The following is a 24,348-nucleotide window of genomic DNA, read 5'->3' on the forward strand; positions in this document are numbered from 1 at the left end:
GTCTAAACAAAACTATTAGTGAAATTAAGTTTAAAAAGAAACCATTGGTATCACTGCTAAAGAATGATTCAGTGTGGCAGTTCTCGCTGAAGGAGTTGTCTGTCATTTTGTTCTGTTTATATTGTTTTTGTAATATTAAAGAAGATTTCATTTTTTAAAATAAACTGTTTCATGTTGTGTAAGAAAACGTAGTGTTCATAAGTTTATTTAATTTATAGATATTATTTTGTGATTTTAACATGGCTGCTATACGAAAGAAATTGGTTATTGTTGGTGATGGTGCCTGTGGTAAAACTTGTTTGCTTATTGTGTTCAGTAAAGATCAGTTTCCAGAAGTTTATGTGCCTACTGTATTTGAAAATTATGTAGCTGATATTGAAGTCGATGGAAAACAAGTAGAATTAGCACTTTGGGATACGGCTGGACAAGAAGACTACGACAGACTCCGCCCACTTTCATACCCAGACACTGACGTCATATTAATGAGTTTTTCGATTGACTCCCCAGATTCTTTAGAAAATATACCTGAAAAATGGACTCCAGAAGTAAAGCATTTTTGTCCAAATGTTCCTATAATACTTGTGGGAAATAAAAAAGATTTAAGAAATGATCCAAATACAATTAAAGAGTTAGCCAAAATGAAACAGGAACCAGTGAAACCCGAAGAGGGTCGAGCAATGGCAGAAAAAATAAATGCGTTCGCATACCTTGAATGCTCCGCAAAAAGTAAGGAAGGTGTACGTCAAGTTTTTGAAACTGCTACTAGAGCTGCTCTTCAGGTTAAGAAAAAGAAAAGGAAGGGCAAATGCAGGTTGTTTTAAGAAAACATCATAGAAAAGGGTAAAATATACTCATGTATTAGTATTTTTAATTAATATGTTGGTCCACTGTTAATTGTTATGAAACTATTATTTTTATTATTAGTTACAGCATGCAATTATTAATCTTGCCCTATTTTACTTAGGTTGAATTCGGGATTCAGTTAGTAAAAAAGTGCCACTATAAATTGTAACTGCATAATGCTTAATCTTTATTTAAATTACAAATTTTATATTCTTCGGAAAAAAAACAAAAACATTTTCTTTTCTATAACAAAATTCAGAGTAAGTCAATATTACCAAATTAAAATTCCTTATTGTATGATACAATTTTTAACATAGTGTAAGACTCTCCATAAGGGTTCACCTACAGGCTGTATCACAGGTCTTGAAAATTCTTTGTCATTACCTTAATAACATCCTCTTATTATTGTTAGAAATCTTAACATTTCATTGTTAAGTTAAAATTAATTGAAAAAACAGTTATGATTTACTAAACTTAATGTGTTTTCTAAATATTAAGAATAAGGCTGTAGTGTTCACATAAGTAATACTAGGTTGTTTCATGAATAAAATATAGGTAGCTTTGTTTAGTCTTATTTTTCATTTGTTTTGAAATGTTTAGGTCACTTCTCATAAGTATTTTTTTTAGCTCTTTTATATTATGAGAGTTCTGAATTCCCTCATACAGTAATTTTAAGGTTAGTTATTAACAAAATATTATTATTTTTCTAACTCCAGCTGTAGTTTTAACTTTATGAATTAACATGAGATAGTGCTTCAAAAGTAATCCATATGTATATTATTGAGAAGTATTAAATTTTTTAATTTCATTATATACACAATATTTGAAGTTTTTCTTGTGCTAATTTTCTTTTTTTATAGATTAAGGTTTATGTTTTGAATTTTTTTCAGTTTGTCAAAAGTTTAGGTAATTGTTTATGGTATGTTAACATTGACATTTATAGTATTATGTCTTATTAGTATGAATAAATCTTGCTTTAGGCGATTAAGTAATTATTTTATATTCATTATCAATTTAATAAAAATTACTTATTCTTCCTAATGCAGTTGTTTATTAATGATGGCCTACATAGAAATATTAAGTGTGTCATTGTTTATTTTTCTTCTTTAAATGGTACATACGTCAATATCATAATTTAATATGAAAATTTATTATCTTTTGAAAAAACTGTTAATTAAGAATAAATTAAATCTTATGATGTTTTACTTTATCAAACAACTGTCATTATATCAGAATAAATTTATCATAATTGTTTTTTATGGTATAAATGTGTTTGTTTATATTTAATTGCTTTACTTACTTAAGGAAATTTTTTTGTATTTTGATATGGAATTTAAGCTGTTAATTTTTTATAAAATCCATTTTAATGGTTAACAATTTTCTGATTATATTTGGCAGTTATTTTTAATTCTCATATATACTGCAGTGCCAATTATAATATACTGCATTAGTGTTTCTTGAGTAGCACAGAGCTGTTAAATACTAGCCACGTTGTGCGTCAGGCTTGTAAATTGAAACCTTGATGTAATAGTTAATTTCTGTCTTTCAACCACAAAATTCTTGTACTTTGCCGAATGATTGGTTTTTCTTGTTAAAACTATTTTATGTTGTGTTATTGTTTGATGTTTCTTATTTTATTTTTTAATTAAGTTTCTTTTGATTGGGTTTCATTTTTAGTTGCCAAATGAAACTTAATTAAGAGAAGTTGTTTTATTCTGTTAATAGTATTTTCAACCCAGAATAATTAAATTTGCAATATTTTTGAGATTCAACATGTTATTGATTAAAGCATAATATTGGTTTAGGTACAGTGTTGGAATATTTGTTCATAAAATTGATTAATAAAACTAAATGTTATTAATTTTGTTTTATTATCCTTAATGTCACAGTTGTTATGTAGTGTTTAATTTATAACATAACCTCACTTTAAATATTTAGCATCTGAAATTATTAATTGAGCACTAACATAATGAACAAAGGATGAACTTTATGGCCTTTACAAAATAATGTTTGTTGGCCTGAAGACAAATGGTTAACATTATGGTAACATGAAAATGCTATAGCTCCCATATTTAACTATTATTGCAATGATAATTAGTCAACATTGGTAGATGCTTAACACATAATTAATTACAGTAGATCAGTAGCCATTGTTCATAATTTTAGCATGTGTTAACTCAAAAAAATTGTGTAATCATGTATTAATTGGCAAAAATAGTCATCATTTAGCATGTTTTCTGTTAATAATATATTTTCAACCCAAAATCAAAAGAGTTGCAACATTTTTGAGGCTCACTATGTTAATTTTAAGAGAATAATTCACAATGTTCATCCAAGGGGTATAATGTTGGAATATTTGTTCATAAATTTGATTAACAAAACCAAATTTCATTTTGCCTAATGTGCAATTTATTTGAATCTATATTAGTTTTATAAAAAAACGTTGTTGGCAATATTTAGTTGTCATTTTTCCCTTTTGTTTATGTAACATTTCTTTTAACTGTGTTAAAATTTATAATTGTTTTTTTAATTTTTTTAGTTTTCATTAAAACATGAATTATTTAATTCTTTGTTCTAATTAAACTTGTTTCTCTTACATGATAATTTAATTACATCAGATCTTTTATTATATAATATTATCTTAAAATTAGTTGAAATAATTTATTTAATTAGTTTCAATTAAAAAAGACCATTGTTCTTTTTTATTACTACTTACATTTTTGGGGAAAAAATGAAACACTTGATTAAAAATAATACACCTTTTTACTGACATTTTTAGTGATCGCCAAAATATTTATCACAATTTCCTGCATTAAGTTTGACCTGTTACTTTTCCAAGCAGCTTCTGTTCAAGTGACAATATGTGACCGTTAAGAATCTATAATTTTACTGAAAAAATATCGTGCTGTTATTAGTTTTCCCATAATATATATATATATATATATAATTAAAAACTAAAATCGGCTACATCAAACATTCATATATGCTTATATTTGCGTAATATTGAATTCTCAATTTTGTCTTCCTTGAGAGTTTTCATCACTTGATCAAGAAGAACTAACTTTGAGTAAACAAGGCTACAAAACAAAGTAACTTATCACGACAAGCTTATTGGAGATTTCTATAACATCATTTTTATGTTGTATAATATTTATTACACTAATTTTAACTTAACTGTACATTATTTCATTACTATTTTCAAGTCTTTGATCAGCAAAATTAATTGGCCTGTGTGCAAAATTAAATAGATTTACTTAATCTGAGCAGCAACACAGTAAGTTTTATAATTTTTTTCTTTGCTGTCTGCTTTATACTTTCTGAAAGATTTTATTTATGACACAGTTTAAAACTGCAGGTATTTTAATTTACAGTGAAAAAGAGGATTATATGCTTGTTTTAGACGTAATCATCTGGTAAATTTAATTGTTTTTAGTTTTTTCTTGGCAAACAACTAGCTGTACATATTGCAGTTTAATAATTTTCTGATTATGAGAATCAAAGAAATTAGTACTGCTTTGCATGAGTAAAAATGCATAGCCAGCATATCGCCCCGGTAATTTTTTTTTTCACTGAATTTATGCAAGTTAAGGTAAAAGGTAACCAGAAACTCAAGGGCAATGCACTTGCAGCTATTCAGTCTACTGGTAAATATTGGCACAATAATTTTCATTTATTTTTTTTTGTGTCAACAACCATGGTTCTGTTTAAAATACATAATTTAATATTTGCCTTTGATTATTTACCACACCCTAATTTTCAAGAGTGTATTGTAAAAAAAAAAATAGTTCGCTTATAAGCACTTTATTACAGAAAATTTAATTATTGTTAGTTAAAAGATGATAATAATAAAATTAACTTTTTTAAGATTATTTTTATAGCATTGATTAAACATCAACTTATCAAGTTTATCAACAAGGGTTTTTAATTTTGCAGGTGGTGATTGATCTAGGAGTAACTAGCTGTGTTCAAATGTATGAACTTACCAATTATGAGATCATGTTATATAAAAGAAACCAACTTTTCTTGGATGCTGGGATAATTTGTCAGCATATTTTTCTTTTATTACAATTTATTTCATTTTCTTTTTGATGAATTTATTGCAATGTCATAGATTTTTATTGAAGATATAAGTCATCGATACCATGCATTTATGATAAAAAATATACATAATATAATTAACAAAGACTGATAGAAAACTATTTTTCCTTCACTGAAATCATTTAAAAAATTTTAAAGGAAAGTGAAGGATTAAAACTGAAAAAAAAAGAAATGTTCATACAAGTATAATGTTATGTTACTTAGAGTTATGATTCATTATTTAAATTTGTGATATTTTAAATATCATTAAAAAAAATCAATAAAAGCGAAATCTTTTTAACTTCTCAGCAAGTTTTTAATTTATGGGATGAATATTTTGTAAGTAGTACTTAAATTTGGTTATTTCTTATTGGTTTTTCTAACCTGTTGTATTTATTCTTAGCTTTTTTCTGTAGTTATTATTTAATAAAGAAAAACTTTTTCTTTCTACTATCCATTTATGAACAAATGTATTATGTTACAAGTGGAAAAACGTATTGACTTTAGGATTATTTTAATTTGTTTTTTGTATTGCTTGAAACCAATATTTAGTTAAATAAAAATTGTTCAGAACAACGGTTGTAATTGTTAGCGTTTATTTATATACATATAAAAAAGAATTTATTAACTCTTAAGATTTACAAATACAGTTTTTAACACATGATATATCATATAGATTAACTGTTTGCATTAATTTATAATAGATATTTCTATTTTATTATTTTTTTTAATATATATGTATTTATAGTTTGCTTTATTTAGCATATATATTGCATTGATCGAGTTGTAAACTAAGTTGAATTTTTTTGTGCTTCTGAAATCTGTAAAATAAGCTTGTTAAACGCACATTATTATTGTATTAATATATATTAAATTTATATGCATTTTCTGTTAGGAGAAAGTGTATTATTTAGATAATAGTTTATTACATAGTTATCTATTTAAAAATATTAAAACAATTAAAATATATTTATATAATATTTTATTTGTCATGCTAATTCATGCTATTATAATTATTACTATTATTTAAATATTTGTTGTAGTATTTTTGTATTGTTGAATAAAGAAAAATTATAACAACAGTATTGTTATTATTAATTATATTTTTTTAATGTGTGGTTTTATTGTACACTACATTTAATTACATACCACAATAACATATTTTTGTATGCTTTTTACTACATCTCACCAATGGGATAGTAATATCTTAAAAAGTATTATTTTTCTGGTCACAATACATAACTCCAAAATTATTGTAATATTTTTCTGAAATAGGTATTTGAAACTGATCAAATGGAACATATAAAATAAAAGCAGTTGTAAAGAGGTTTTTAAAATAAATACAAATTAGATTTTTTTTAAGTTAATCGTTATTAAAGTATAATAAATTTTAACTGTTAATTTATATTTCCTGTTATGAAGGTTTATTCAATAATTATTGATCTGAATAAGATAGCTCTGTTAAAAAGTTGTTAAAGAATTCATATTAATATTTTTATAGTAGGCTTATTATGGTCATGTTTTTGTAACAATGCAATTGAAAAAATGCTTTTCCATATTTTATATAAATAGTAATCTTCGTAGTACTGTAATATTATAAAAGTTCTCCCATTTTTATGCTTCATATCTGTTTGAGTTATTTAAGGACATGTCATATTGTCATTATTATCTTGAACTGATAAGCAGATGTGAAGTGTTTATTAATGAGTCATTTTATAATATTGCTTCTGTTACTTAATGTAATTTATATTTATAGATTAGGGAGAACTGGATTATTTAATTTTACTTTCAGAATAGTTTTCAGTATACTTAAGGTGGATTATTCTTGACACTTAAAAACCAAATACAGTTAAAAGGTTTTTGGTTATTAAAAAATATTTTTTTTTTGTCTTAAAAAAAGGGAAAATATTTGTAAAATATTTTTATCCAATTTGCAACTAATCTTGCCCCGTTAATGTAACTGAATTTTGTACACTTTGTAGTCACACTTCATTTTTAAGAATTCTTTATTGATTCAGTATATAATAAATACAATGTTTAACTTTTCTATAAAAAAATCATTTTAGATCGTAAGAAAGCATACCTAATACTGAAAAAGGAATATTTTACATCAACACAAAAATCTGGTTTCGCATAATTTAGAAGTTTTATATGTTCTAAATGAAAATTCAAACTTGTTTTAACTTTCAGAATTCTAAATAACATGATGTAACAGAATTTGATCAGTAGATATAAAATATGTGCAGTCTGAAATGGTATGAGGTATGTTTAAAGGTTAAGTGAATTCAAGGGACATACATATGTACATTACACAAGAATAATTTTTCTTTCTTACATTACATCAAACAGAAAATACTTTGATGTGTGATAAGAGTAACATCATGTTTTGTTAAACCATTGGGTTTTTGCACATTAAGAAAGTTAGTATTTTTTTTTCTTTCTTAAAATCGTGTGACCTGGACATGGCATCTCAAAATGAAAAAAATATAACATCTTATAAAAATTATTATTTTAACAAGATCTTGAAATACATATTCTTGCATTAAAAAAACCTTTAACAAAAAAAAAATTAAAATTTCTGTGATCCATCTGCATCCTGTCTTGGTGTTTTTTGAGTTGAGATTGTATTGTACCAGCTGTTTCAGAAGTCTCAAATCTAGGATTCTTCAGACACATCCTCATGATGTGTCCGAAGAATCCTAGTCTCTTTTTACGCATGGTATCTGATTAACTAAACTCTTTATACACTACTTCATTGGGCACTATCCACCACTGCCTATGTTTCTGGTATTTTTTGTTGATGCAAGTTCTACCAATTCTTTCAATTTTCTGGAGTCTGTCGATCTTTGATTGTTTGTTAAGTAAAAGAGGTTTTCTGCTGCACATGTGTCTCCAGTTTTATAACTGTGTTGTAGTGTTTTATTTTTGTAGACATTTTTTACTGTAGGTGTACTAGCTTAATTATTGTAATTTGGCTAGGTTGTTTGGTTTGAGATCTTTTTGTGTAGGATGTTATTATTCTCGTAGGTACTTAAATTGGGTTACTATTTTGACTTTATTACCATTTATGTTTACTTCTTTTAATTATGTTGGGTTTTGGCATAATTTCTGTTTTTTTTTAATGATATTTTAAAGCTAATTTTATTTGTTTTGAGGTTCTAATATCTGTGTTTTAGCTTCGTCAATGTTGTTAGCTAATAATGCCAAGTCATCAATGAAACCAAGGCAGTTTGTCTTGATTTTTTGCCCAATTTTTATTTTTGGGGTAATTTTTTGAGCCATTCCTTCATTACCATTTCCAGAGCGACAATGAGAATAGTGATAAGGGCCATCGTCTTGGTGCAATCCTGTTCTGAACTCAAATGGTTCTGAGAGTTCATCTCTGAATTTCTATTTTTGAATTGGTGTTTGTGAAGGTAAATTTTATCATATTTATTAATTTGGGATGTAGTTTGAGTTATCTTAGAATTTTTAGTAGGGATTCTCTGTGGATGCAATAATATGCTTTCTTGAAGTCTACAAATTTTATCACCATGTCGCTGTTTTTTTTTCTGTTGTAATCCATAATTAGCTTGAGACTCATGATCTGGTCTGGATAGCTTCAACCGGGTCTGAGACCTCTTTGGTATTTTCCTAGTTATTTCTCGAGTTGTACACCAATCTTGTTGAAGATGATTCTTGAAAGAATTTTGTATGTTGTGTCTAGGAGTGAGATTGCCCTGTAATTGTTAGGGTCTGTTTTGTCTGCTTTTTTGTTTAAGTGTGGATGAGGGCTGTCATCCAGTGCTCTGGTAGTTCTTTAATCCAGATATTGATAAGCTGTTGATGAAGGGTGATTTTTGCTGATCTTCCTGCATGTTTCCACGTCTCTGCAGAGTTCTGATCTCTCGCTGCTTTGAAATTCTTCATCTTACCTAGTGCTTGGTAGACTTGTTTTATTGTGGGAGGGTTGATTTTTTTCCAGTGGTTGTTATTGGGGTGCTGGTGTTGAAGTTTAGTAGTTAAGTCAGAACTTCACAATGTAGGAGTTTTATGATTATGGTTTTCATCCTTCATTAGTAGGGTTGGAGGTCCGTATTTTTTGCTTTTGAAGGTTGTTAGTCTCTCAACTATATTTTGTTGAATTTTTCTTCTACTTATTTCAGTGTGTCTTTATGGTGTGGTCTTTTTATTCTCCTTAGGGTTTTGGTTATTTCTGTTGTTTGTTTTACTAGGTTTTGGAAGGATGTTTCTGATTTTTGAGAGTGGTGTAATAATCATGGTTGATGTCGCTTCACTGTTTTATTGCATTCATTGTTCCACCATTGATGTTTTTTACAGGGTTTTATTGGAACCAATTCTTCTACAATTTGTTTAAGGTTGTTGACTATGTTTTTGAGTTTATCTGTGATTATATTTTGGTTGCTGTTTGGTAATTTTCATTCGATTAGCCGGGTAGGGTCTATTTTTCTTTTACTTTTAGAGGCTTGGTTTTGTTGTTTCCTTTGAGGAGGAATTTATATTGTTTTATTTTTAGTGGGAAAGTTTTCTATTTCAGAAAAGATCTTTTAGAACTATACTCCAAGTAAATAGTAGAGATTAGGTAACATTATGTTTATTATTTTATAAAATTTTAAAATTACATTGCGTCATTCTAATCTATAAATTTGAAATAATATTCAATTTAAGAAAACATACATTTTTATCTTAAGTGGAATTAGAGGTAACTTTCTGGAGCCTAAGAGTTACAGAAATTTATACAGCCATTGTAAGTATATAAGCAAGTACAAAAGGTAAATTTTTTGTGCTGCATTCAAAACATTGATTAAAACGCTGTATTATTGGATTTTCTTTAAAAAATTATGTAAATTGAATAATAAATTATTAAAATTTGATGGTAGATTTTATTTTTCTTTGAGAAAAGAATAAAAAACATGAAATGATAATTTAACATTGGTAACGCAACAGTATGCTATAAAAATCATCACATTCTGATGATGTCACCATTTTTCTATAGAATTATTATTATTACTAATTGTAGCTGTGACTTTCTAAGAAATATTTAACAGCATTCAGTTAACTAACATTCTTAAAAGATTGCACATTCAGTAAATATAAAATGATTACATACTCACAAATTTTTTTCAGCTGAATATTTCTTTTATGAATAATATGTAGGTAGTTTTTGTTATTTATATTTATATTTTTCTTTTAATTACCAAATTACTTAGCTTGTATAAATGTCTTCCCTCATAAAAATCTTTTCTTTTAAGCATAAGAAAAAACTTTAAAACTCACTTAAAATACCAAAGTGATAACAGTTTTCTGTGATTTGCATATTTGTCGATGAAAATTTATCAACAAAACTTAAAAACAATTCCTAGGTAACATTTTTAAAAATCCTTTTTCAGTAGTATATTTAAACATTTTTTGATTTGATACCTGGTAACCAATTTAGGTCACAAAATTTTGTTAAAATATCTAGTTTTTTCTTTTGTTGGAAAATATTTTATTAGACCACCATTCATTATTACGTAACTAAAAAATTTGTTTATATTATTCTACTATACTTTTTAATAAATCATAATTATCAGAAAATTTTCATTATGTTCATGATGAAAAATTATAATTTATCGTAAAGAAAATGTTATTAATTCTGTAAAAACAAACTTATTAACTTATTTACATGTCAGTGTTTTTAAGAAAACTGGGTAAAATGAAAATCTCAATTAAAAAAAAAGATTATATATACTTTTTAAGAAATATACTTATGATCCATTTCAGGTACTTAAAAAGAGGATCTACAGATTATTGGTAAGTTAATTATTATGTATAGATTAATGTTTGATTTAAAAATCATATTATTTACTGTATGTTATCGTCATTCCACCAGTTAAAAGAGGAAGTGAATTATAACACAAATTTGTGTTATTAAGAGGACTTTGATTTCTGTAGGCCATCTTACTGACATTAATGTTTTTCTTTAACTGAACTCAGACAGGATGTTCATCTAGAGCTAAAATAATAATTCCTATGTAACTTCTACATTAGAAACCATATATTTTCGTTTAGTTTGTATGTTGTAGAATACAAAAGCAAATAAAACTATACAATTGAGAGATAAAGGAGATAAACCACTATATTTTGTCATTTACTGTTCACTTTGTCAACCGCTACTAATGTAAATACGTACTTTATTATTATAACATCATTACTCCTTTCAAGTAATTGTTTTGACTGACTGAGTACAAAGTTTTGTTTAGTGGTTAATAAAACAGAAATAGCAAAGTTAGATTAGGTTAAATGGAAATATACTGTCATCAGTTCGAAATAATTCATTTCTAACTTTGTGTATGTAGAAAATAGTACTGTTATTCCACACATAAGGAAATAATACACTTTCTAGATTTATGAACTCATTTTTATTATAGTTTGTGTATTATTACTAGACGAAATTCTCAGCATGATGTATTGATTCCATTCACTTCTGAAAAAAATTCAGTTATATTCTTGATAGAGAATTAATCTTTTTTATGTTAGAAAATGAATTGTTTTTTGTGACTAATCAGTACAGTTTTATATAGTCTAGCGTTACTGAGTTTCAACCCATTTTGTTGTTTAATGTAACCCTTGTTGTTGTGTAATGTTGAATATTAACAAAAAAATAGCTGTTTTTATTGTTCACATTTATCTATATCTTTAATTATGTACAGTATATAAATTTTCTTACTGAAATTAAATTGCTGGTGTCAATAATATAAAATATGAAATATTATTGAAAGAGTATACAATTTATACTGGAAATCATGAATATTACAAAAATTACTAATATCTGATAACAAGCTAATATTAATAATCTGGTAACATATTACCAGAAAAAATTGTTTTAATCACTATTGTTATCTTGCTTGGTAAACAAATAGAATTGTTCTTTCTGATTGAATTCTCAAGTGAAATTATTCTTAACAATTTTTTTGGTTGGAATATTTTGTGATGTGATCAAAAAGTAAATTAAATTTTTATTTAATTTTTGTATGTAATATTCTCAAGAATATCATGGTCTCATGCCAAGTTTACTTAGGAAAGTGGTTTCACCTTAGTTCACCACAACTTGAACTAGCTGTATAAAAAATGTCATTACCTTAAAAAAAGAAACTGACTAGTGCCACTTATAAGTTGCTTTACATCTACTACAGCTATAAGAAAGACTGGGTGAAAGTGTAAAGCAATACTTTTGTTGAAAACGATGCATTGTATCATTCAATCTATCTTTTTTCATAATATTTACGTCTCTTAAAAAGTGTCCTTTTTTATAATGTATGTATCTAGATTATTAAGATTACTTTGTAATTTATTTCACCAAATTGGTAAAACAATTCTAAGAAATCAACTTTTTATTAATGTATAATCCAGTTTATGCATAATTACAATTATTAGCTGATGTTTTCACAAATCCGCCTGTGACGTGATTGAACCAAAATTTAAATCAAAGTAAAAGAATAATTTTATCCTGGGTAGACTATTCTAATAACCCTGATAAAAGGCTGAATCTCTGTGGGTTGACTGTTTCCATCCATTTCCAAATCCTCTTTTGCTTTTTCATTAGGCAAGTACTGTAGGAGTTGTTTAACTGCCTTGATTCCATCTGTGCTACCATGCCGGTAAGTGGTGAGATAGTAAGCTATGTTTCTATGAAATAGTCCAAGGACTTTTTTATTTCTTATCTGGGGGTTACTCAAAAAGTCAAACTGGTGGCTGAGACTTTTTCTAAAAAGAGCAACTCTTAATCTTAATCAATAATTATTTGAATTTCCATGTTTGTTAGTTTTGAAGAAAAGACTGAAATTTCTGTATCCGTGTTGGGGATTCTCTCTCAGATAGTGTCATCCTGGAAAATGGAGTACCTCAGGATGTGTATTAAGTGCCACCTTATTTTCTATAGCCATCAACAGTATTACTAAATGTGTGCAGATTCCTGTTTCATGTTCTTTATTCGTTGATGATTTTACCATATATATTGCGTCCCGTTTGACAGCCACAGCAAAGAGACTACTACGGAACACTATTTCTTGCCTTGAAGCTTGGTCCAAGGTTATCGGCTTCACATTTTCATCTGAGAAAACAAAATGTGTAGTCTTTTCTCGCCTGCGGAACCCCTTTGTTCTACAAGTCTTTCTCACTGGAGAACTAACTGCTACCTTGATGTCAGATTTTTAGGGGTATTTTTTGAGAATTAAAATCAAAATGTTCCAAACATTTACATATGCTGCGGGTCCTTAGCAATACCAGTTGAGGTGCCAATCGGTCATTTATGTTTTGTTTTTACTATTCCTTAGTTCGATCCCATTTAGATTATGGTTGTGTCACCTAATCTTCGGAACATATTACTGTAATTAAATGCTGGATGCTGTAATCATGTTTTCCTTTGGCTTGCTACAGGTGCCTTTAAATGAAACCTTGTCATAAGCATCCTTGTTGACTGTGCGGTGAGCCATCACTTTGGGATAGATGGGACCAGGTTTTAGCATCTTATTTTACCAGTCTTAAAGGACAGCTAATCATCTGGTCTTTGACGCAGTCCTTATTTTTAAAGGTATAAGTATCACCCATGCTGTACTACGCGTGTAGGTATTTGTGCCCGACATGTGGATGCGCCTTGTGTTTCTGTTTGATTCTGGAGAATCAACCTTATAAATTTTATGTTTAACCTCGCAGTGTACAATACAGAATGAACATCACCTATTTTTTTTCGGCAAATGTTTCATGATATTCTCTCTAAGACAAACCCAGATGCAGTAGTATATAAGGATGGATCGAAACAGAATGACACCGTTGGATGCACATTTATTGTTAATGGCCATACCTATATGTTTGGTCTACCTGGTATTATGAATGTCTTTACTGCTGAATTAAATGCTATAAATGAGGCTTTGAGTATCATTAACCCTAAGTACCGTCACATACTTATTTGTAGCAACTGGTGAAGTGCTTTCTAAGCCTTAAAAATTTTATTAAAAAAATTTTTATTCCAGATATCCTACCATCACTGAAATTTATAATGCAATCACAAAGTTGAACCATTGCAACACACAACTGAGTTTTTGCTGGATCCCTAGCTATGTGGGGATTCATGTAGTCAACCATCCTTCACTACCTGTGTTACTGCATCTGACTTTATTAGTTATGTGAAACAAATTGGCAAGATGATTAGATGGCTACAGTAGATAACAAACTCCGGCACATTAAAGGGTTCTGTATTGGTATGGAACTCCTCAAACAGCAAATTTCGTCATGAGGTTCTCTGCTGATGGCGGATAGGACATACGAGAACTACTCACAGATATCAGATGTCAGCATTAAACGCACCAGTATGCATACGATGCAACTGCCACTTGACTGTACGGCAGTTAATGTGTATACATTGTGCAGCCTTCCATTGCAAATTTAAATTGCCCAGGAATTTTTATCAAATCCTAGCCAATAATAAAGTAGTTTAGGACTGATTTGTTTTTGTTTCTCCAGAGTGCTAATATTTTACATACTTTTTAGTAGCATTTTTAGGTTTTTATTTATAGTAGTTTTATGTTTTTGTGTATAAGATTTTAGTTTGTTTTGATCTTGTTTTTAAATTTCTTCTTTAAGTTTTTATTTTGTTTATTTTTTATTATTCCATTAAATTTTGTATTTATATTTCTTTTTTTTTCCGGGCGATGCTGACATACAAATTTTTTCCACCCAAAAATAAAAAAGAAAATTTAAGATTGATAATTGCAGTATTTATTAACAGTTGGTCAGAGTCTACACAAAACCAATCAGCTAATATTACTTGTCCAAAACAAAACCTACATAAAGGCAGTATAAGTCCAATAAAGTTATAAATGTATATGTTAAAGAACATATTAACCAAATTGTTATAGGAATAGAGACTTGTGACTGCATGAAATAGTAATGAAACTTAACATTTTTATGGAATGAATGATGCAAGATACACTGGTTTGAGTTTTTCTAAAAAATATCTTAATAGTTTCATTGACTAGTTAAATAATAAAAGTAAAAGTATTTTTGAAACTAGTAATAGAAATAATAATAATTCACTGAAAGAGAATTTATATTTTCTTATTAGTGTAAATACTAATCCTAATGAAAGATGTTAAAAACTTTTTGACAAATGAAAACCAATTGTTCTGCAATCACTGTTAAATTTAACATTCCATAGCACATTGAACTTTCTAATTACACCAATAAAAATTCTTTATTTGAACAAAATTAAAAAAGTTACTAATGTTCATTTGTAATAACACGATAATTAAACATTAAAACATTTTTTGCTAGTAATTTTATTAATTATATTAAAAAACCCATTATTTTTTTACAATTAAAGAACTTACATATATTAGATTTTAAATTTATTTTAAAAATAAATTTTGAAAAATTTGTATGTACATAAAGCGTATAAGCAACTAAATATATGAGAGTAAGGTAGTTTTCTTATTTTTAAAAATTAATAACACAATAAAAATCAATCTCGCAATAAAAATACTAATCGCCTAATAAAAATCTCATTGGCTGTAAATAAAAGCTAATACTCACTTTCTAAATGCATAATTGCATAATGAAAGTAGTTTATAGTGAATTTATTATAAAAAAATTCTTCATTAAGTTTGTATCAACATCTTTTTCATATGAACCAGTCTTAAGTGTTTACTTTCCAATAACTGAATTAATTACTTCTAAATGAAGAAAGGTGTTTTATAGTAGTTAATGGGAATTCATAAAAGATATTCTTCTTACATTTTTTATTCTCTAATTCATTATTGCATTTCTTTTTTGTTATAGGAAAATGACTGATTAGTAATGTAAAAAAGAACTGCAGGCAGCATCATAAGTAATGGAATGTAACAGAGATAGTTAGGAATTTTTTGGGTATACTACTACCTCAGCATTTGAAATTTGGGTTTACAATCTTGTTACTGAGATGAGCTACATTTCCTATATGTTCATCACTAAATTAAATCAGGAAAGAAGACCCGTTTCCATTTACACAATTATGGTAGGCTTATTTTTGGACCCCAAAGAAGTAAATGAATAGATCAAATCTCAATATATAAAAATTATCCTGGATCCCTATTTTGCAACATTATGCATTTTTGGGCACCTACTGTCATTTGATGTATTTTTGCATATTAATGTTCTTCCATTTTGTGTCAAAGATCAAAAATTTGGTCTGATCATTATAGAGGCTTAATTATCACCCACAGGGGAGAGGGGTACTTATCCATTTAATCGGATTTATGGTGGAAATATTGAAAACAAATGGACTGAAAAATTTTTAAAAATAGACCAAATTTAACATACAGAATTCAAATTTAAAATGTTTAATACTTATCTATCAATGTCAGAAAAATATCTCAATAATATCAGTTGATGCCGCCATGAATAGAGCTGCAAAAGTTACTTTAGATAGCTATAAAAGACTGGCAGATTATGTGTTGCAAGATGCATTTTGAAAATGCTAAATTTGTTAAAATGGTTCAGTTTATAAAAACTTGTTTCAAAGTCTACTACAAACCTCAAAGAGAGACCTCTTTATACTAAAAATTAGTATAAAATGAATTCATGCATGTATATGTAAAATGAAATTCAATATGTTTACTTTTCTTGTTTAGTTATTTAAAAATGTTAGTTTGTTCTGGAAGCCTAAATAAAAGTTGAGAAAATAGATGGTTCTATAACTTCCATGTATGATTTATTGCATTAAAACTACCATTATTGCATAGAAAATGTTCTTGTTATGTAATGTTACATGATTACATGACAAAGTTTTTCTTTGTTCAAAAGTAGACAAATTTTTTTAAAGAATGTTAAACTGATTTATTTACCCTCAAAAGCATTAATAGATATGTATTTAGGTAATTGTGTGTAAAAGATGTATGATTCTAGAAGAATAAGCAACAATAATTCAAGAAGTGTAAGTTGATATAAACTTTGATATTTATTTAGTCTATGTTTATAAAATTTATATTGCATCGGGTTAGTTATGGCAAAGAGCCAAAGTTAGACAACATTGGCACTAGTGAACGCTAAACGATAAAAAATTATTTTATACAACCGTATTTCAAAATGTTAAGGGAGAAGACGATCTTTTTTATAAGGATGTGCTTTTAGGGTTGGCAAATATCGTATGAATCAAGGAGCTGAAATGATTATTGTTGAAGCAATAAAGCGTCATCATCTGATCGAATATTCTCAAGCTTAAGGCCTATTTCTAATACTGTATAGCTCTTGAATTAATTTTTTTTGTCCTGTAAAAGTCTTATTGTTTTTTAAAATAGTATTAGATACTATCCATGAAGAAAGAAAATAATATTTATATATTTATTTGAAAAGTTATCGATGAACAAATAGGACGTAAAGTTTATATAAAACTATTACGTAGAAAGAAGTGAAGTTATACAAATATCTCTAAATATGTCAGTGATACTTGTATACTAATACTGTTGCAGTTATCATTTATTAATATCTTCACCAAATTCACTTTTTCACATAAGAGACAAAAATCTTTGAATAGCATTACAAAATATAATTACATTTTAAAATTACTAAATACTAAACAATTCATTTTCAAATTAGTGATACTTTTTTTTTCAAAAGTTTCTTTAATTATTAGCTCCTTCCTCAGTGAAGGATCTACTGATTCTTTTTTTTCCTTGTTTAACCTCCAGGACCACTGTTAGGTATTGTTTCAGAGAGGATGAAATGAATGATTTGTAGCGTGTGCAAAATTGCCGTACCTGACCTAGATTTAAACCCAGGTCCTGTGGATGAAAAGCCAAGATACTACTACCACTCGCACCACAGAGGCTGGCTAAAGAGCAAATACCTAGCACAAGTTATTGGTTACCTGTTCACACTTGATACCAACAGAATCAAAATGTCTTAATGACAGAAAATAAGTTACATTAATATGTATTGACTAACACTCGTACAAAATTACTAAAATTTTCAGGAAAGATGTCACTACTGTGCCATTTTCAAACCAACAAACAAAATATTCAAGATCACCCAGAAAAGTAAAATAATCATCTCTGACGAACATACCAATTCAGAAGTGTGTACAAATTAAACATTAGTAATTACATTAAGTGCTATATTGATCAAATTGGAAATTGGAATTGGTCATTTTTTATTAGCTACTTTTTCATTATGCTTTATCATCTCCATTGTGACTGAGTTCTGTGGGTTTTAGCTAGAAAGCCACTGGATCCAGGCTGGCTAGTGGTAATTTGTTATAGTTACTATTTACATTTATCCTTGGCATTTGTATAGAGAAGGCATGTGTGCTTGTGAATCTATCAAATGAACAGATATTATTATCTGACCATTTTAAACAGTAAAGATATTGATAAATAATTTATTTTAAAAATATCCATTTTTCTTTTGGTCCATTTAAATGTAACTTTTCATACAATTCTGTATAAAAATTTTGAACTTTTGTTGTAGAATAAAGCTATTTTATTTATTTCATAATGTTACATTGCGTCTTTAATAAAATTTCAAAACCAATTTTGGTTACTGCCACACCATGCCATAGAATAGATAGATTTTGTATCTATTTATGTTTGAAAAAAAGAACTAATCAAATTATGAGAAGAAATGAGTTCTCAAGGTAATGTTAAGTACAGTATCTCACAGGGTTCTGTACCTGGAACTATTTTATTTATTATGTACATAAATGATTTACGTAGTGGAAAATTTAATGGTAGAGTGACAATATTTGCAGACTACTCAGCATTAGATTATGAAGCTGAAAGTGTATACGAACTAAGGAATGAGAATTAGATGGTTAATGAAATACAGGTTAAATTTAAATGTAATGAAGAAAAATTATATAATTTTTCATTTAAAATATCTGCCAGAAATGTTATACAGCATAAAATATCACAATTAACTGTAATATAAACATAAATTATACATGCCAAACGATACCATAAGCAAATACAATAAAGTATCTAGAAGTAATTTTGGATGTGAATCTTTCTTGGAAGGAACATATAAGTAAGATAAAAAAGAAATCTAAGTATATATAAATTCTACTTCTTAAAGAATTTTTGTACAAGTGTTGTATCACTCATTGATAAGAGTCAAGATTAATGTATGATTATAACTTGTTAGTGAGATATGTATTATTCTAATATAAAGTAATTATTGATAGCATAAAAACAAGTAATTATAAACAATTTATGTAATAATATAAAGGAATCAGAAACTTTAGAGAATACAAATGTTCTGTTATTTGTGTGTTTACTAGAAATCGATGAAATTGAAAAGTTATTATTCTAATCTAATTATTGAAGAAATTGTTAAAATAAATTACTATTTTACGATTAAAATTTAGTCTTAAATCTAAAAATATTGAAAATGAACCTAATTTATTTAATAAATAAAACCCGTTATTCACATGACATAAAACACCAATCAGAGCGCATGACGTCATATCTTGTAAAACGTCAGATTGTTGTTTACGGTGGTCTATGTGATTTGTTGATTTTGCGTTCTAAAATACATTTTTCATGTTTTATACGATTTTCTGTTATAGTAGGAAAACTCGTAGGTTAAGTTTGGTTAGATTATATTTATAGTTTTATTTATTTTCTTGTTTCAATATAACGTTTCAGTGGTGCCAGAAAGAACTAACTAATTACTGGTCGATGGACTATTAAGTGGGTGTATAACGGTTTTGAACGTATTGTTTTTGAGATTAGTTGTCATAAGAAAAACTTATCTTATAATAAAATAGTTATAATAGCTAAATTTGATTTTAGGTCCTCAAGAGCATCGTTTGGAGATGATGCTGTAAGCTAAAGCGTCATGGATGGCAAAATATGTACAGTCAAATGTAAAATATGTTTGGAACAAAAAAGTTCATGCGAAATTATGTACAGTTTGTTAAATAAATATGTATACAGTTAAATAAACAATTTGTTTGGAGTTTCAATGGTAGTATTTTCACACTGAGGCACAGTACTTGTAAAACTTGAAATTCATTTTAGATAGTAATTTTCAAATCACTTGAAACACGAGAGACCATAACAGTTTGGAGGGTTTTAGCAGTAAAATTCTAATTGGTTTATAAAAATGTAATTGGCTAGCATATTAGTATTCCATTTCCCTTTATAGTGGCTTTTTCTATCACCGAAATGCCTATGTGGAAATGTTCATCGTGTATATGAGTAGGAAATGTATTTTCAAAGATATTTTACACCCCACAGCTCTGTATGAAGTAAGAAGTTGATTAACAATATTGTGGTAATTGTTGGATTTTTGTGTGCCGAGAAAATGTTTGCAAACATTAAATGAAGCCCAAGAACAAAATTAATTCATTCCTAAATCCAGAACTTAATACAAACAACACGGCTGTGTTTTTAGCTACATGTTTTGACCTGCACAGACATGATTAATCTTGTCCATGAAGGCTCACTCGTTAGTATTAGATATGATGTCATAATATATGGCTGTGATATGATTTAATTTTTTGTATAGTATTGTTTATTTATAGCTTGTGGATTATGTTTAAACAATAAAAAATGAGCTAACAAAGTATAATATAGCAGCTTAAAAAAAAATTTTTCAAAAATGATGGGTAATAGATTCTGAGTTCATATTCATTTTCAGCATCAAAAAACAAATTAAAATCATGTATCGCATGTTAGGAAACAAAAATTATGTTTAACAGTGTAATTATTAAGTTAAACATTTGGAAGCAGGAAAACATTTCATGATTTTAACCTTGTAAGCGATTTAGAAAATGGTATTATAACACTAATCAAGTGATTAAAAGATTAGAAAAAAGGGAAATAAAGATCATTTTAAAATGAAAGACAACCTCTATGGCAAAATGGTATCACATCCCCATATCCAGAAAATTCTGGCTGAACTCTTATTAGGCAAATTCTTATCAGGTCAATTCTTATTCTTATCTGGGTGAATTCTTATTCTTCACATCTACAAAATCTGTTTTTATTAAAATAAAACGTCTTTTGCAATTGTAATCAGCTTTGGCTACTTTGTGAATAAATAAATTAATTAAAAAAAAGACTTGCTGCATTGAAGACAAGTTGTCTAAAAGCTTTTAGTAAATATACATGAATAATAAATAAATCAGTAATAAAATACCTATATATCCATTTAATTCAATGATTTTAACTAAATTCATATACGTTCATTTGTACAATTTTGTAATAAAAACTCTCTCTTATCTATAATTTATTTTTTCTATTATTGCTTCTAAAAAACAATTGGAAACTTGTTGCTTAGCAATGACTAGTGTAAGGTATAATAAACATAATACATTTATTTAAACAAATAATAATGAATGAATAAAACTAACAAGTGTGTATAACATTAATATGGTAGAAAAGACAGTAATAACTTACTTGATGTATGTGAGATATGACCTCTGTGTGGGTCGCATCTTCCAACGACTTCCCATTGACTTCCAGGATTTCATCCCCGACCTCAAGATCTGCCTTATCCGCTGGAGATCCTGCAAAAAGGTTTTTCTGTATATATCAATTATTAATGTAGAGTTCTTAGGTGAAAGTGTTAATGCATAATTATGTGATGGATACATATTAATTTTGTTGTATAAGTTGATATAAACTAATTGGTTAATAAAACCAAAGGATAATAACAATTAATGATGAGTAGTTGTTAGAAGAAAAGGAACTATCTTATAATTCTTATTTAACATAATCTTTACATGATACTTCGTATAAATAGTATTGTCAGTAACATTTGAAATAATAATTCGTCTGATAACTACCTTGCAGTAAGTAAAGCTATAGCTTCTGGGTAAGAGAGTAAATTATATAGATTTACGCTAATGGATAGATTATTTATCATTACTCAATATTTTACATTATCTTTGATTTCTGTGGGTGTAAATCTGTTCCTGTAAATCTGCTGAGGATAGCTGTAGTGAACTAATGCGTCATCCTTCAAATCTGGTCGGAGGGGCCTATGGCACTCATGTGCCAACTTAAGGACATTTTCCTGATAAGTGATGGTGCAGTAAACATAATATCTGAAGTGACTATCAGGTAAAGCCAGGCCTCATACCCTTAAAAAAAAAAAAAAAATGGAAACATTAACCCACTTATGTTTAACTTCTGTTTTGCTCTAAAAAAGAGCACAGAATTGCAGAAAAATTAGCATAGTTGATTATTAATAATGCTAAGTTAATAAAAATGCTAAGTTATAAAAATTAATTTTAAATATTCCAAAATTTATTTTTATTTAATAAAAAATTAGGATATAAATGTTATACATTTATATCCTAATTTTTTATTAAAAGACAACTGCTGAGAGTTGCTGTTTTGTTACTTTTTAAAAAATATATTTATAAGTGAGCATATAAGGAATATATATCAGTGAGCATTATATATATTTAATGTGAAACATTAAATAAAAACGTTAAAAAAAGCTGACAACACAGTTGTTTCTGATGCACAGCTTACACACACAATTTTATTTAAATATATTTTTTCATTTATTTAATTCAGTGATTTTAACTAAAATGCACGCGCATACCGTATTTAATTCATGCAGGTGTGGCGACAATCGACAGTAACTTAATGTAATTTCACAATTTAATATAGAATAAATTTAGCTTTTACAGTAAGCAGACTGGTGTAGTTGACTACACTAGTCTTTAAACCTACACCAGATTAGTCTTTAAACTTCACCAGTCTGACTACACCAGATTTTAAAGTTACAGAATTCAATAAATATTTTAACGTGCAGGTACCGAGTCAACGGGACGATCGAGTTTGAGACCCACCCAGACAGAGTTACTTTTTTACACTTAAAATATTATTCATTTGTTTAATTCTACCACTCCCACCTGTGATGTCACAACATAGCAGACAACAACAAAATTTTTTGGGGTGGGGATGTGATTTTGCAAAACTTTTTTCGAGATAATGAAGATGACCTTGCTCCTCACAGCCTCACCCCATCGACTTTTATAAAATTTAATGGTATCAAAGCCTCATATATAGAAGTAATCTGAGCAAGTTTGGTCAAAATCAGTCCTGGAGTTCTGGAAATATAAGGTAATTTAGACACTAATGATAATTTAGACACACATATATTAATATATTTAAAATTAATATATTTAATATATATAAACATTAATATATTTAAAATTTCCATCCAGTTTTTTGGATTCCTTAGGTGTCAAAACATGCCTAAATTGGATTGATTACAATAATTTCCCTTCTAGAGCTGTAGCTCTGCTATAGTGCTCTCTAGATGGGAAAGTAAAATCTGAAATTTAAAATACAACTCAGATAAGACTCAAGGAAAGAAATTCATTTACAGTATAACATAGTTTTTCAATTAATTAATTAGATCCTTTAATTATCTTTAAAAAAAACATTACAAAATATTCGTAATGCTGCCCTCATAAATTTGAGGGCAAAAGATGATGTGCATCTTTCTTAAATAGAATAATACAATGTCGTAGGTAACCTTGAGTGCAGTTTACATAAGAAATAAATTTAAAAAAAGTAATTAGAAAATTATTTTTGACTCATAAGTGATTGCTAATACTACTTAGTGAATTCATCAGTCTCCAATAGCAGATTTTAAAGTTACACTGAATTCAACAAATTCAGTAGCGGCTTACAACAAAATTTAACAAACCAGATAGATCAGTCAACCAGTTTAACAAACTGACGGTCAGCCTGATCTAAGGGGCAAAAATATTTTCATTAAAATTAATTATTTCAAAAATTAAACTGAATATGTAGAAAATATTTGTAAATGTTACTAACGTATCCAAAAAATTCAATTATTTTATGCCATCTATTAAACTAGGCTGCAGTAGGTATTTGACTAATACTTTAAAATCTTGAGTTTTTAGTTGCTTTAACTAAAATTAGTTTGTAATATTTTATTTTTGTACACTTTATAATACATATCTCAAATTGAATATGGAGACTGCAACATCATGTTTTTGATACTGATTAACAAATAATATGAAATATTATGGCATATGTCATTCAAGCTTGAGGGTTGATTTCACCACTTCACAACTAAGAGGGCTGGCTACAACTGAATGAAAAAGTAAGTAGAAAGTAGTGAATTTTTCTATTTTCTTCAGTTTTATTTATTACTACCTGTGGTACTTAGATATCATAAAACAAATGAAATTCTGAATTGGTGAGAACATTCCAAAAGAAGATCCATGAAAGATTAAAAATATTAACTGCTGTGTCTATTTATTGAAACCACCAGATACAATCAATTAAAAGTAATACATTTATCTACTGGAGGGCTTTCAAAATATTCAAAAAATTACAAATTACACTTTCAACTATATTAGCATACCATGCTTTTTCATTTAACATTAAAACCTACTTTATATACTAGGGTATGACAGTGAGT

The 24,348-nt window shown here is 27.7% G+C and overlaps 2 protein-coding genes across 2 annotated transcripts in view; one reads left to right on the top strand and one right to left on the bottom strand.

Moving 5' to 3' along the window:
* The window catches only part of LOC142331720 (protein PALS1-like), a 651,443-nt gene extending 629,496 nt beyond the window's left edge, over nucleotides 1-21,947 (bottom strand). The window contains exons 1-2 of the mRNA XM_075377757.1: nucleotides 21,938-21,947; nucleotides 21,333-21,442 (exon numbers count right to left, since the gene is read on the bottom strand). Coding sequence (XP_075233872.1) covers nucleotides 21,333-21,442; nucleotides 21,938-21,947 — 120 coding nt within the window. The remainder of the gene's footprint in view (nucleotides 1-21,332; nucleotides 21,443-21,937) is intronic.
* Nucleotides 58-6,003, top strand: LOC142331007 (ras-like GTP-binding protein Rho1). The gene is made up of 2 exons (XM_075376545.1): nucleotides 58-840; nucleotides 4,777-6,003. Exon 1 carries the CDS (start codon nucleotides 240-242, stop codon nucleotides 819-821), a length of 582 nt encoding a protein of 193 aa, XP_075232660.1. The 5' UTR covers nucleotides 58-239; the 3' UTR covers nucleotides 822-840; nucleotides 4,777-6,003.
* Nucleotides 21,948-24,348: the final 2,401 nt, after the last annotated feature.

Source organism: Lycorma delicatula, chromosome 10 (assembly GCF_047948215.1).
Source record: "Lycorma delicatula isolate Av1 chromosome 10, ASM4794821v1, whole genome shotgun sequence".
Taxonomy (NCBI): domain Eukaryota; kingdom Metazoa; phylum Arthropoda; class Insecta; order Hemiptera; family Fulgoridae; genus Lycorma; species Lycorma delicatula.